Source organism: Saxophila tyrrhenica, assembly GCF_035928015.1.
Source record: "Saxophila tyrrhenica strain CCFEE 5935 chromosome Unknown scaffold_8, whole genome shotgun sequence".
Lineage (NCBI taxonomy): Eukaryota > Fungi > Ascomycota > Dothideomycetes > Mycosphaerellales > Extremaceae > Saxophila > Saxophila tyrrhenica.
In genome coordinates, this window is record NW_027041740.1 from 1098051 (window position 1) to 1113072 (window position 15022).

At 56.5% G+C, this 15022-nt stretch overlaps 5 protein-coding genes across 5 annotated transcripts; 3 read left to right on the plus strand and 2 right to left on the minus strand.

Moving 5' to 3' along the window:
• Positions 1 to 24: 24 nt before the first annotated feature.
• On the plus strand, positions 25 to 5472 carry GCV2 (glycine decarboxylase subunit P; the record flags this gene model as incomplete). The annotated part of the gene is made up of 7 exons (XM_064803012.1): positions 25 to 32; positions 222 to 283; positions 334 to 482; positions 551 to 922; positions 1007 to 1485; positions 2370 to 5327; positions 5409 to 5472. 7 exons carry the CDS (start codon positions 25 to 27, stop codon positions 5470 to 5472), a joined length of 4092 nt encoding a protein of 1363 aa, XP_064659137.1.
• A 449-nt stretch (positions 5473 to 5921) lies between these two features.
• Positions 5922 to 6662, minus strand: LTR77_005770 (uncharacterized protein; the record flags this gene model as incomplete). The annotated part of the gene is made up of 2 exons (XM_064803013.1): positions 5922 to 6297; positions 6388 to 6662. The coding sequence occupies 2 exons, from the start codon at positions 6660 to 6662 to the stop codon at positions 5922 to 5924; spliced, it is 651 nt and encodes a 216-aa protein (XP_064659138.1).
• A 434-nt stretch (positions 6663 to 7096) lies between these two features.
• LTR77_005771 (uncharacterized protein) lies at positions 7097 to 7853 on the minus strand (the record flags this gene model as incomplete). The annotated part of the gene is made up of 3 exons (XM_064803014.1): positions 7097 to 7519; positions 7582 to 7647; positions 7704 to 7853. The coding sequence occupies 3 exons, from the start codon at positions 7851 to 7853 to the stop codon at positions 7097 to 7099; spliced, it is 639 nt and encodes a 212-aa protein (XP_064659139.1).
• Positions 7854 to 9073: 1220 nt separating this feature from the next.
• GP1 (fungal class II heme-containing peroxidase) lies at positions 9074 to 10073 on the plus strand (the record flags this gene model as incomplete). The annotated part of the gene is made up of 4 exons (XM_064803015.1): positions 9074 to 9143; positions 9196 to 9431; positions 9487 to 9685; positions 9967 to 10073. 4 exons carry the CDS (start codon positions 9074 to 9076, stop codon positions 10071 to 10073), a joined length of 612 nt encoding a protein of 203 aa, XP_064659140.1.
• A 994-nt stretch (positions 10074 to 11067) lies between these two features.
• ATH1 (alpha,alpha-trehalase ath1) lies at positions 11068 to 14174 on the plus strand (the record flags this gene model as incomplete). The annotated part of the gene is made up of 2 exons (XM_064803016.1): positions 11068 to 11260; positions 11323 to 14174. 2 exons carry the CDS (start codon positions 11068 to 11070, stop codon positions 14172 to 14174), a joined length of 3045 nt encoding a protein of 1014 aa, XP_064659141.1.
• Positions 14175 to 15022: the final 848 nt, after the last annotated feature.

Here is a 15022-nt window from a genome sequence, read left to right on the forward strand (position 1 = left end):
TTCGTCGGAGGTGGCTTGCCTGTGATGGCATGGTGAGTCTGAATAATTGTAGGTAGATACTACCGTAGGTATTCCCTGTTTTCCTCAGTCTACTCTTCCTGCGTCGGTATACCTCATAGCATTCCTTCCCTATCCATCTCTTATCACAGCGGCAATACTGCAAAGATGTGAGCAGAAAGCCCAAGGAAAGTGCAACAGCCCACCTAGCTAAATGAATACAGGAGACTCATCATCCGCGACGACAAGGCCGTAGCCGCCAAATACATCGCAGACTACATCATCCGTACGCTCACCATCCACCCTCTCAACCACAACACCACTAACCCTCCCCAGACCGCATCAAATCCTTCGCCCCAACCCCATCCAAACCCTTCGTCCTCGGCCTCCCCACCGGCTCCTCGCCCGAAGGCATCTACAAATGCCTCGTCGCTGCGTACAAGGCCGGCGAGATCTCGTTTAGAGATGTCGTTACGTTCAACATGGTACCTTCCCTTCCCTCCTTTCACCACCCAGCACCGCCAAGCCAAGCCACCTCTAACATGGGGGGCAGGACGAATACGTCTCCCTCCCCCGCGACCACCCCGAATCCTACCACTCCTTCATGTACACGCACTTCTTCTCGCACGTCGACATCCCGCCCTCCTCGATCAACATCCTCAACGGCAACGCCGTGGACCTGGAGGAAGAATGCATCGCGTACGAGGAGAAGATCCGTCGCGCGGGAGGGATCGAGTTGTTTCTGGGAGGGATCGGACCGGATGGGCATATTGCTTTTAATGAACCGGGGAGTAGTTTGAGGTCTAGGACGAGGGTGAAGACGCTGGCTTATGAGACGATTTTGGCGAATTCGCGGTTTTTTGGCGGGGATTTGGGGAAGGTGCCGAAGATGGCTTTGACGGTTGGGGTGGGGACAGTTATGGATGTGAGTTTTCTAATTCACTTACTACTGACTTGCGAATGGTGTGGTGCGGTGTTGTGGGAGACTGGGTGGCTGATTTAACAGCAGGCACGCGAAGTGGTCATCATCATCACCGGCGCGCATAAAGCCCTCGCCCTGCAGAAGACGATCGAGGGCGGTGTGAATCACATGTGGACCCTCTCTGCTCTGCAGATGCACTCGCACGCCATGATCGTTGTAGACGAGGACGCCACGTTGGAACTGCAGGTCAAAACCGTCAAGGTGCGCTCTCTCATCCCCTCCCCTGTCTTTCCCTCCCTTTTCGCGAAATACCCTATGATACTGACTAGTGAACGCGAGCAGTACTTCAAATCCATCGAATCCGTCGCCCTCTCCCTCGGCTTCGGCCAAACCCTCCCGTCCGCCGAACTCACGCTGCGCAAACGCGACTCCGTGCTCGAGAAGCTCGACTCCCCGCGCTCACCCAAACATCACAATTTCTTGGTCCCAGCACCGGCGGAGGCGAAGAAGCCCGAGCTGGCGAGGAGTGTGACGCCTGAGTTGGTCAATGAGGCGATGCATGAGCGGTGAGTAGGCCTCCGTGCCGTCGGCATAGCCTGCCGAATCACTGGTGGTGGTGATGGCAGGGAGGATTTGAGCTGACTAGTGAGCAGGTTACCGACACCCCCGAGCGCGGAGGGTTTGAAGTTGGATGCGAATGGGGTTGGGGGGAGGGATGTGCCGGTGCAGGCGATGCATGAGAGGGTGCAGGCGGCGGCGGAGGCGAGTGCCTGAGGGTGGCGCTCGTTGATGCTGTGAGTGCAGTTGGGGTGCTGGGGACAACGATGGGCATGATAGAGGCTCTGGGCGGCTTTGGATGGGAGATTGTTTGATTGTGGTCTAGAATATCGCTACGCGGCAAGCCTATATCAAGCGTCGGTGCTTTGGCGTTCGAACCATAGATCTGTGATATACACTGCTATTCTATACATGTGTTGAGTGTGTTCGTTGTCTCTCGCGTGTGTCTTATCACTGCTCTATCTCCAATGCTGAAATCGAGCCTAGCCCGGCAATAGCCGAATTACCCGGCGGGCGTATCATGACCAGATCGAGTCCAAGATTCCAGCGATCGAATAATGCCACGAGGTGCGGCTCAGATCAACACAAAAGAAGTCAATGGTGGCGATCAACCAACTGACATTCATCTAATATCGTTTCACGGCCGGCATGTGAAATCCCCTCCCTTCCCTCTCTGTTGAAGTTTCTTTCTCAGTACAACGACATCCCTCGCCTCACCAACGATGTCGTCAACATCAGCCATGAGGCACTCGAGCGCCGTGCTACGCCTACGTGCTACATGGCTCTCCACCAGACGACCATTATCACCACATTGCCAGCTCTTCAACCACACAACAACACGCGCACAGCCCTCTGCAGTGAAAGAATTAGGACGAAGACCCTTCTACTCCAGCACCACCGCCGACACCCACTCCTCACAACCTGCCGACAATGCCTCCATCTTCGAACCCCTCGACACCTTCCCCCGCCGCCACATTGGCCCCTCCGCCCGCTCCGCAGAGCAAATGCTCTCCGCCCTCGATCCGCCCGTCGCCAGCCTGGACGACTTCGTCAAGCAAGTCCTGCCCGCCGACATCCTCTCTTCTACCCCTCTCAAAGTCGAAGGACCCATTCCGGAAGCCGGGTCTGAACCGTCGAGCGAGGGAGGGTACTCGGAATCTCAGCTCATCGCCCGCTTAAAGGAGATCGCGAGCGAGAATAAAGTGTATAAGAGTTACATCGGCTGCGGCTACGCGGGCACACGCGTGCCGGAGGTTATCAAACGCAATATTCTCGAGAACCCGGCGTGGTATACGAGCTATACTCCCTACCAGCCGGAAATCTCGCAGGGAAGGCTGGAGAGTCTGCTGAATTTCCAGACGATGTGCTCGGATCTCACGGGGCTGGAGATGTCGAATGCGAGTGTGCTGGACGAACCGACGGCGGCAGCCGAGGCGATGACGTTGAGTATGAATGCGCTGCCTGCGGCACGGCAGAGATGGGCGAAAAAGGTTTTTCTGGTGTCGCATTTGTGCCATCCGCAGACTATTGCTGTGTTGGAGAGCAGAGCGCAGGGATTTGGGATTACGATTGAGGTTGGGGATGTTTTGGAAGGGGAAAGCAAGAGGGTGGATGAGATTGGGGAGGATTTGATTGGTGTGCTGGCGCAGTATCCGGATACGCTGGGAGGGGTGGCGGATTTCAGGCACTTGTCGGAGAAGATCCATAAGCTGCAGGGCACGTTTTCTGTGGCAACTGACCTTCTAGCACTGACGCTGCTCACGCCGCCGGGAGAGTTTGGCGCGGACGTGGCGTTTGGCAATGCGCAACGGTTCGGCGTGCCGTTTGGCTTTGGAGGACCGCACGCGGCGTTCTTCTCGGTGAGCGAGAAGCATCGCAGGAAGATCCCTGGACGGTTGATCGGGCTTTCGAAAGATCGACTGGGTGATCCCGCCGCGCGTTTGGCGCTGCAGACGCGGGAGCAGCATATTCGACGCGAGAAGGCCACGAGTAACATCTGCACTGCGCAGGCGCTGCTGGCCAACATGAGCGCGATGTATGCGGTCTACCACGGTCCGGACGGGTTGAAGAAGATTGCGGAGAAGGTGGCGAAGATGACGCAGGTGCTTGCGAGGGGGTTGGAGCAGGTTGGATGTGAGGTGAGGCAGCCGGTGGCTTTTGATACGGTGGTGATTAAGAAGCACGATGCGCCTGCGTTTGCGGCCAAGTCGGCGCAGTTGTTCCATGTCAACTTTCGAGTTGTGGATGACAGCCATATCGGCATTACGCTGGATGAGACGGTGGGGAAGAGGCAGATTGACGAGATCTTCAAGGCTTTCACTACTGAGTCGGTGGATGTCAAGGCGATTGCGAAGGAGGTCAGCGCGACGTCGAGCATTCCCGAGGCTCTTCGAAGGACGTCAGAGTACATGACACATCCGGTCTTCAACTCCCATCACTCGGAGACGGAGATTATGCGATACATGAACCACCTCCAGTCGAAGGACCTGTCGCTCGTGCATTCAATGATCCCGCTGGGTTCGTGCACGATGAAGCTGAACGCCGCTACCGAGATGGCACCCATCTCCTGGCCCGAATTCTCCTCCATCCACCCCTTCGCACCGAAAGATCAAACCAAGGGATACGCGGTGTTGATAGACGAACTCGAAAAGGACCTCGCAGCCATCACCGGCTTCCACTCCGTCTCCCTGCAGCCCAACTCGGGTGCCCAAGGCGAGTTCACTGGCCTCCGCACCATTCGCAAGTTCCTCGAGTCCCAGCCTAGTGAAAAGAAACGCGACATCTGCCTCATCCCCGTCTCCGCCCACGGCACCAACCCGGCTAGTGCAGCCATGGCCGGCATGCGCGTCGTCACCATCAAATGCGAGACCTCGACAGGCAATCTCGACATGGCGGATCTCAAAGCGAAATGCGAGAAACACTCCGCCGAGCTCGGGGCGATTATGGTCACGTACCCATCCACTTTCGGCGTCTTCGAACCCAAGATCCGTGAGGTCTGCTCTCTGGTGCATGAGCATGGCGGACAAGTCTACATGGACGGCGCCAACCTGAACGCACAGATCGGCCTCTGCTCCCCCGGCGAAATCGGCGCGGACGTCTGCCACCTCAACCTCCACAAAACCTTCTGCATCCCGCACGGCGGCGGCGGGCCAGGCGTCGGACCGATCGGCGTCGCGGAGCACTTGTCCCCATACCTCCCCGGGCACCCTCTCGTCGAGGGCGTGGGCGGGCGTAAAGCCATCGCCCCCGTCTCCGGAGCACCGTGGGGTTCCGCCTCCATCCTCCCGATCTCCTGGTCCTACATCAAAATGATGGGCGCGCGCGGCCTCACGCACGCGACCAAAATCACCCTGCTCAACGCAAACTACATCCTCTCCCGCCTCAAACCCCACTACCCCATCCTCTACACCAACAGCGCGGGCCGGTGCGCGCACGAATTCATCCTCGACGTGCGCGGCTTCAAGGACTCCTGCGGCGTCGAAGCTATCGACATCGCGAAACGCCTTCAAGACTACGGCTTTCATGCGCCGACGATGAGTTGGCCGGTGGCGAATACGCTAATGATCGAGCCGACGGAGAGCGAGAGTAAAGCGGAACTCGACCGGTTCTGCGACGCCCTCATCTCCATTCGCGGAGAGATTCAGGAGGTGGAGCAGGGACGGCAGCCTAAAGAGGGGAATGTGCTGAAGATGGCTCCACACACTGTCAAGGATTTGCTGAGGGGGGATTGGGAGAGGTCTTACGACCGCGAGACCGCTGCTTACCCGCTTGCTTGGCTTAAGGAGAAGAAGTTTTGGCCGAGTTGTGGGAGGGTGGATGATGCTTTTGGGGATTTGAATTTGTTTTGCTCGTGAGTCTTTCTTCCTCTTCGTACCCCTTTTGACGAGGTGGGGATGGGGATGGTGAGGGATGTGTGCTGACATGGGAGCAGTTGCCCGCCGGTGCAGGATACGCCCGAGGGGATCACGGGGACGGAGGCGCCGGCGCCTACTTGAGCTGTGAGATGAGATGTGGCGTGATGAAGATGGGGGAGCAGGTGGAATGTGGAATGGATTACTTCAACAACGACGGTCCAGCGTTCTTAGCAAGGCGTTTAACCTAAGATACAGGGTCGGCTTGGCGGCGGATTCAACGTGCTCAAGGCATCAACTGCATAGTCGTCTTTTAGACGGGAAATACTTTTCGCTCCTTGTTTTGGTCCGATGCTGTCGTGGTGTGTCTTATGAGGTTCTTCCGTTCGACAAGACATGGACCGGAGATCTAGACTTGCCGTCAACGTGCGATAGACGCGCATCACTGTTCCTCACCTGCTGATCTAGAACAACGACCCTCGTCCACCTCACGCCGCAGTCCCCCCGCGAAGAAGCTCCAAACCACCCTCCCAGTCCCGCTTCATGCCGCCCACCCGCCTTCACCGCAACTACAGCCCTCTCCGCTCAAAGCCTCATCCACCTTTTCCCGCCCCCTCAACCCTCACCTCCTCCACCACCACCCCCTCGCCGTCGACAGCAGCCCATTCCTCCCGATCCCGCCTAAATACCGCCAAATTCCCGCGCGCAACCTCCATCGCCACAGGAAAGCACAGCAAAACCGCGCTCAAGACGAGCGGGAAGCGCAGCTCGTGCGTGGCGTTCTGCAGCGGGGCGGAGGCGACGTAGTTGAGCCAGACGGTACCGCACGAGAGGACAACTTGGAGCGTGAGCCAGCGGATCTCGGCGCCGGGGGGGGATGAGCTCGGAGAAGAGGACTTTCCAGGCGGTGTTGGCGGGGGCTTGGGAGAGTTGGGTGAGGAGGGGGGTGGTGTAGAATTCCTAGCGGGTCTGTGTCGTTGATGGATTTTGTTAGCTGAGGGTACAGGATTCGTTTGTGTGGATGTTTGGGGGAATGAAAACGTTACCTTCCACCCGAACCTGACGTCCGCGAAGCCAATGATGCCCCAAAGCGGAAGCAGCAGGCTCAGCGCATAGCCCGTGATAAGCCAGGTCTCGAGGCGGATCTTGACGAGCGGACGGATGTAGAGGAACAGGATCTGGCAGCCGATGATGCACAGCACTTGTGCGAGCGAGTAGAGTGAGTACTCGAGCGCTCCCGGCCGGATCTCCGCGACGAACAGCTGGCTGGAGACGGAGGAGACGGCGAAGAGGGTGTCGACGTAGATGGTGTAGGCGGCGAGGAGGAGGCCCATGTTTTTGCGGAGGAGGAGTTCTTGCAGGGGTCGGAGGACTGGGAGATTCTCGTGTTAGTGGTCGAGATGAGCGTTTGGGGAGGAAGCGGGTCTTACATTCGACAAGTGGCTGATACCAGGCTGTGGTGAGAGAGACTTTTCTAGAGGGCAGAGGGGGTAGCCAGAGGTATGCGCCGAAGGAGCCGGCGATGGTGAGGAAGCCGACGACGGTGGTGATGAGGAGGCCGCTGTGGGGTGTTAGCGGGTTGACGGAGAAGGCTGGATGGGGTGGGTGGGGTGATATCCGTACGCAGATTGTGCTGCTGTGCCTGAAAGCGTCTCGGAGAGGATAATGACGACGAGGAGCAAAACGACGCTGCCGATTTGATTCGAGATTTGACCGAAGACGGCTATTGCAACGCCGTACTTTCGGACGTTGCTTTTTCTTGTCGTGGTCATCTCTTCTGTAGCACCGTCCGGTTAGCTCGAAGCAGGTTGGACGGCAGAGAAGGAATACCAGCCATAGTGTCTCCCTGCTCACTCGCGGTGCTATTTCGCATGCAGAAAGGTATGTACATATTCAGCACGGCGATGATGATGAACGTCAGAATGGCGAAGATGATCCAGAGTGCTGTCAGTGTGTCGAAGTGCGCCAGGGTATAATTCTGGAGCCAGTAGCATGGAATACTACACGCTCCGTACGCGATGATGCTGATGGTGACTAGAAGGTGTTTCTTTGCTGGTGGGTTGTAAGCACAGGACACTTGACGACGCACTGGCTCGGCCAACATACACCATAGATCCGAGTAGGCCGACAGTGCCAGCGTGACTACTCCGCCCACGCCGAAGCCGATGGCGTTGAGGTAGAGGATGATGCTCTGAAAGTCGAAGAGATTCAGCCACATCTTCGACATGAGCAATCTTTTCCTCCTTGACTTACATTCAGATCCCTGTCGACACCCGCCCAAGGCACGATACAGAACGTAGTGCATGGTCCACCATTACCCTATACGTGGTTATTTACCACCTCCCTCCCCTCGACGTCCACCGACGCGGACTAACATCGGTGCCCAGTACGAAGCCGACCGTCTGCAGCTGGTAAATGGTGTAGGTATTGAAGACGGTGAAGGGGAGACCAATGACGAAATTGGCAAACACGAAGCCGTGTAGCGCCGTGTCACACTTCCACCAGCTTTGCACGCGAGACAACATCATTGTCAGCCTGCTTACCGGTGCAACGGATCTGCACTTCTGAGGAGGTATCAAGCGAGTTGTCGAAGTTGGACGGGACGGATGAGGCTGAGGAGACATAGTCCATGGCACATGGCGCGACGTGCAGAAAAGTGCTCAAACTGTCTTGCTCTAGAACGAAGGAGAAGATAGGCAGAGCTCGAGCCCTACTCACGCTGCACCAACCATGTCTCTTGTATGCTATCCACCTTGACCTTCTCCTAAGCCGTCGAAGTCTGGACAGGGTCCGACAAGGCATCGCGGCCACGGCAAAGGCAGATGGATGGGGATGGATGAAGAAGTACAGTGCAGTGAGTTGAAGTGCAGTTGGCGAACACAAGCGTCTTGGCAGCCAGTGGCTTCTCGATACGAGACGACCTCATTACCTACCTCAACACCTCAATGATGCTCAGTGTTCCGGCACTATTCTCAGAGCGACACTGAAGGTTGTCGTATTGAGTCTGCCCGCACTCAAGCCAGGACCCCTGATTGTCGACGTGTCCAAAGATGCCATATATACCATGACTGGCTTGCTGCTTTCGACATCTCGTGAGTTACTTTCCGTTCTCTAGCTTCCCCCCTTCGCTCGTTTCTGTATTCTTGGTACTCTCTAACCAAGGCGATGGTCCCGTGGTCGTCACTCACACAAACACGATATACACCACCATTTGCCCGACCTCCGCCCCCCTCCAAGATGCCCCGGCTCCAACCACGAAATTCATCGATATCACTCGGGTCTACACGACCAAGTACCCTACAAGCTCTGTTAGTATCTGCGACGGACAGACCACGACGGTCGTCTTCACGACCACTCGTACTGTGATGAGTGTATACATCTGGACGAAGCCGTACTCGACCATCACTTCCCCCATTGCCCCAGTACCCCCTATCGCAGGCTACAGCTCTAGCTCATCGTCGGGTCTGCCTCCGAATCAACCTTCGATGGCACTGAAAAGCCTTCGGAGTCGTCTAGTTCTATACCAATGGCCAGCTACCCTGTGAAGCCGTCTTTGTCATATCCGGCGTACGGCAACAGCAGCAGCATTTACAGATCGAGCACCTCCTCTTCACCTGCCTGGTCAATGTCTACGTCTCCATCGGCATCGGCATCAGCACACCCCGCTGCATCATCCTCATCCTCAGAAATCCCCGCAGGCCCGCGTCCAAGCTGTCCAGCGATCTGGAAACAAATCGTCAGCGAAATGAAACAAGTCTTCGCCGGCTGTACCGAGCCCGCCCGATCATCCATCAGATTCGCGTTCCACGACTCGGGTACGAGCACCAAGTCTTCTACCCTCAGACTTAGGCTAACCAATCACGACAGCCGGCTACTCCAGCGTGACCAAGCCCTACGGTCCCGCAAGCGGCGGCGCAGACGGCTCCCTCCTCCTCAACGACGACGAAATCGCCCGCACCGGCAACGCGCCCATGCCCTTCGCGCGCACGCAGCTCAAGACGCAGTGGGAGGGTTTCAAAGACCAGAACGTCACCGCGGCCGACTTCGTGCAGATATCCAGCCTCATCGCCGTCCGCAGCTGCGGCGGTCCGGCGTACAAGATGGTCAGTCCCGTGGGACACAACGGCACAAAAGAGACCGCACTAACCTTCTCCGTAGCTCGTGGGTAGGGAAGACGACGACAACGCATGTCCCCAAGGCACCCTCCCCGCCGCCTTCGGTCAGGATTCCTCTTACGACGTCCTCGTGCAGCTCTGGGCGGAGAAGGGCATCGATGAGCGCGAACTGGCTGCCCTCATGGGCGCGCACACCGTCTCTCGCGCCTTCGCGCAGCAGAGCAACGGTATTCCTCCGCCGGGTAAGTCGGCACTTCACGGAAGGCCCTGGCTTCCGAGTCTACTGCAGTCGCGGACGACTGCTCGGCGTCAGAGGGGCCCAAGACAGCTCCTTCACCGCCTGAGACACGAAGTATTTCAAGGACACGCAGGCACGCGTCGCTCCACGGGGCGTGTACCGCTTCGACTCGGACGTCAATTTGGGCATGGCGAATACGATGGTCGGGCAGGCTTTTCCGGAGCTTGGGAACAGTCTGAGTGAGTCAATTCGTACTGCAGCTGATGTGGTGCTGATGGGGTCTAGATGTCTGGAATACCGCGTACGATGCTGCGGCGTTTAAGCTTAGTTTGTTGGGGGTGTCGCGGGCGAAGATTGAGGGGATGGCGGATCGCTCGGGACTGGAGCTGTGATGTTGCTGCGGGTTTCAATCTTAATTGCAGGGAATACAGATGATAGTAAGGGGTACGGGGGAATGGTTGCGTACAGTACCTTTGTAGTGGTGTGTCTCAGGGATGCGAGCCGTGTCATTCGCAGTACACGTTTGCAGTGTTTCGATCCCCTCGCATGCGACCGTCACGCTCACCTTGAATTGGATCTGGACTCCACGTTGCTCTGTTGTCACCCATTCTCCGGCAACCCCGCTCTCTGTGCAGCTTTCACGTAAAAGCCAAAACAATCATCGTCAGGCTCGGTAGGCATGAACTCCACACCAGGAAGTCGTTGAAGGTCGCGTTGCCTCTAGCCCTCAGTATCCTATATGGATAACATATGGCAAGCACGTGCATCCTGATCTTGATGATGAAGTCGAACATGCAAGCTCCACCTCGCGTGAAAGATCAACAGGAACCAAGACAACGCCTCGCTTACGGTCGCTGCTCTAGGTTTAGCCCGTCGTCCCCGCACAACGTCAGAGCAACCCCAGACTGACCGATTGAAGACGCCATACCGACTCGGGTCGTTGGTTGAAGAGAGCGGAACGCCTGGTTGTTGTGCCGATGCATCTAAACGAGCTGGCCAAGACGGTGGGCTGGGAGAGCTGGGAGCTGTATAAAGGTTGGAGAGCGCGCTGACTGCAGGTGTGGTGCTTCTTGTTGTTTTGTTCGTGTGGTGTGTGCCATTGGATTTTTGAGTTTCCAGAACGAAGGGCAGGAAGAGCACGAAAGCTATATCCGGTGTAGGCCGATGGGAAGAGTATCCAGAAGCATATAGGTATGTGTGAATGCCAGAATGGGAAGCTGTGGAGTGAATGTGCACATGACAGTGATTGCAAGGAGTCACAGCATGAGGAAGAAGCTTGAGCCTTGAGGAAGGCCGACGACAGCCGGTCTTGCTGTTGCCACGAGACCGCCTTAAAGTGAACTTCATGTACGAACCACAGGCTGATATATCTTCTTCGCAGACAACATGTTTCTCCATAGTATTCTCGCCTTTATGGCGGGCCTCCAGCTCGCCGCCGGGAAGGTCTATGATACCCGATTCAAGGGCACGACATGGGACGATGAGAAATGGATTTTGAAGACTACAAATCTGGATCAAGGACACTATCAGTCGCGGATGTCGCTGGCGAATGGGTATATGGGGATCAACGTTGCTGCTGGTAGGCGCAAAGCATGGCGAGCACGTGGCTAAAGCAGCAGCTAACATGTGTGACCTCAATAGTGGGCCCCTTCTTCGAAGTAGACACTCCAGTAGACGGCGACATGATCGGTGGCTGGCCTCTCTTCAACCGGCGGCAGACCTTTGCAACCATTGCGGGCTTCTACGATTCGCAGCCTACTACCAACGGCACAAACTTCGAGTGGCTCTACCAATACGGCGGCGAAAGCGTAATCAGCGGTGTACCGCACTGGTCTGGGCTTCATGTGGCAGTTGGCGACGACCTTCTAGATGCCAGCGTTCCGTCAGATCAGATCTCGGACTTTAGCTCGGCACTCAACATTCGTCATGGCTTGATGACATGGAGCTATACCTGGACGCCCAGCAGCGGCTCTGCGATCGATATCGAGTACTCCATGTTCGTGCACAAGCTGAATGTCAACCAAGCGGCCGTACAGCTCAAGATGACTGCAAAGGAAGACATCAAGGTCTCGGTGATTGACCTCCACGACGGCGACTGCGCGGTCCGCACGGATTTCGTCGGCAAAGGCTTCATGGACGATATGCCAGTGATCTGGTCCGCTGTGAGCCCCAATGGTCTCAGCGACATCCATGCGTACATCTACTCGGCCATGATCGGAGACGACTCTTGCGACTCGAGCAGCCGGACGCAATACACAGACAAGTCAGTCATTGGGCAGAACAAATCATCCATCGCGCAAGCTGTGGCTGTCAATCTGTCGGCAGGCAAGACTAGCACAGTGACGAAGTACATCGGCGGTGCTTCTAGCGATGCTTTCGATGACCCCCAGTCGACTGCAATGGCAGCTTTGCTGGCGGCATCGAACGCAGGGTGGAACAAGCTCTACGCAAGTCACTGCAACGAGTGGCAGAGTATCATGTCTACGGAGACTGTTGACGACTACCGGGATCCGGATTCTGGTCTGCTTCCTGACGATGACAACATTGTCGAGCTCGCCATTACCGCGGTCACCAATCCGTTCCACATGCTCCAGAACACTGTCGGTGCTCGAGCAATAGAAGCAGCCGATGGCAACAACAAGCTCGACCTCAACAGCATCGCGGTCGGCGGCCTTGGGAGCGATGCTTACGCTGGTTGGATCTTCTGGGATGCCGAAGTCTGGATGGCACCTGGCCTCGTAGTCACCTACCCCGATGCTGCTCGACAGATTGCGGAGTACAGAGTCGATAAGTTCGCTCAAGCTCAGAGGAACATGAAAACTGCATACCAGTCCAGCCAGAACGAGACTGGGAAGTTCTCCTCTAATAGCGCAGTCTTCCCCTGGATTTCTGGTAGGTTTGGAAACTGCACAGCTGCCGGCCCTTGCTTCGACTATGAGTACCATCTCAATGGTGACATCGGCTTGGAGTTTTACAACTATTACGCTGTGACGGGAGATTCGCCCTTCTTCAAGAAAGAGCTGCTTCCAATCTACGATGCAGTTGCGCAGTTGTACGCGGAGGTGGTGACATACAACGAGACGTCCGGAAAATATGACCTCTACAACGCCACAGACCCAGATGAGTACGCCAATTTCCAGACGAATGTCGGCTTCACGATGGTCTTGATGCATACTCACCTAAACACGGCGAACACTCTTCGAGCTCGCTTCGACATGCCCGAAAATGAGACTTGGGCGGACATCGCATCGAAGATCAACATTCCCGTGAACGAAAAGGCAGGCATCATTCTCGAATACGCCGCCATGAACGGTAGCATTGAAGTGAAGCAGGCGGATGTGGTGCTCGTTGACGACTTCCTGGACTACCCGAACCCATACTCGCTGAACAACCTTGACTACTACGCCGGCAAGCAATCTCTCAACGGCCCCGGGATGACCTATGGCGTATTCAGCATCAACGCCAACCAGATCAGCCCGTCCGGCTGCTCTGCTTATACCTACGAGCTCTATGGCTCCCAGCCATACACCCGCGGCCCATGGTTCCAATACTCCGAGCAGCTGCTAGACAACTACGAGGCCAACGGCGGCACGCATCCAGCCTACCCCTTTCTGACCGGCATGGGTGGTGCCAACCGTGTCGCAGTCTTCGGCTACCTAGGCCTAAAGCTGACGCTCGAATCTCTCAACGTCGACCCTAACCTACCGCCTCAGATCCTTAACCTCAACTATCGCACCATCTACTGGCAAGGCCACCCCATCTCCGCCGTCTCCAACCAGACCCACACCACACTCACCCGCACCGGCAAACCACTGGAGAACGCCAACAGCACCTTCACCGACTCCCCGATTCCAGTCACCCGCGACGTCGACGACGCTTCCCGCTCCGGCAACAGCACAGTCTGGCACCTTCCACCCGGAGGCAGCATCACCATCAAGAATCGCCAGATTGGCGAGATCAAAACAGTCCCAGGCAACATCGCGCAATGCCGCCCCGTCACCTCGAACCGCAACTACGAAATCGGGCAATTCCCTCTTGCGGCCGTCGACGGCGCCGTCTCCACCAAATGGCAACCCACCCACCTCAACGTCCCCTCCTCCCTCACAGTCTCCCTCCCGGAGCCGTTCGTCCCCGTCACAACCCTCAAATTCGACTGGGCTCAATCCCCACCCTCCTCCTACCGCGTCACCTTCTCCAACTCCTCCTCCGGCTCCGACAGCGTGGAAGTCGCGAGCGACGACGACGTGGAGATCAGCGATGCATACGTGGCAGCTCGAGCGGCGGATATCGTGCCCTACGCGAGTAATACGACGAATGTGACGCTGGAGACGCCAGTGTGGAGCGGGAGGTTCGCGACGTTGACGATCAAGGGGAATAGGGCTTTGGAGGGGACGGGGGAGGAGAGGAATGGAACGGGGGCTAGTGTGGCGGAGTTTGCGATTGTGGGGGAGGGAGGGGAGGATCTGGTTGGGAGGAGTACGGGGGTTTGGTAGGCGAATTGGGTGGGGATGTGATGGCTACGATTTGAATATGGTATGAATTGAACGTGATGTGTCGCTGACTGCTGTGTTTGATGTTGTTGTTCTGGCTCTGCTACTCTGTCGAGTAGTGCAAGCGGCTAGTTGACGAGATGCGCTTTCTGTTGAGGAAGGTCTCTGTACGTCTACTCGTTCTTGCTCACATGTCGAAACGATGTTTGGCAACGCACCCAAGAGTGATGAAATGCGAATGCGAGGACGGCCGTGAATTAGGCTTGCATCCTTTCCAGCGGCAACGGCGGCAACAGCGGATACGTCGGTAGGTGATCGTTGTTCATCATCAAGTGGGAGTATAGTCCGACTCATTTCTCTCAACCCCTTGCCAATTTCCTGATTCACAACGTTCTCGTACGCTCACGTGCCCGTCATACGGCCGTACCCCACGGTCCTGACTCCTCCGCCGATCATTGAAATCCTTCAGCATCCTTCACTTCAGCCCTGCTAGCCTTGTTGAGCCTGCGGAACCTTGCTCGCCGGGAACGACATGGAAATATTATACGCTTGATGAAAATCTTGACACGACGTCGACTCCACGTGCCGATCTGATGAGGCTTAGTGGTGGTGTTGTTGGCTTCGAGAGGAGATGATGAGAATGAGTGGGAATAAGGTATAGTGAATGAGCGCCTTTACAGTCACGGCTGCGAGGAAGAATGGAAAGGCAATTCAATCATCAAGATGCCACTGGATGTAGATGCCTACGATATCAACTTCTTGCCTGCCTATCTCGGACGCTCTAGAGATAGGAGTTGGCGCCAACGACAAGGCCGATGTGGAGGTGGAACTTGCAAAATCTCCACCTACGT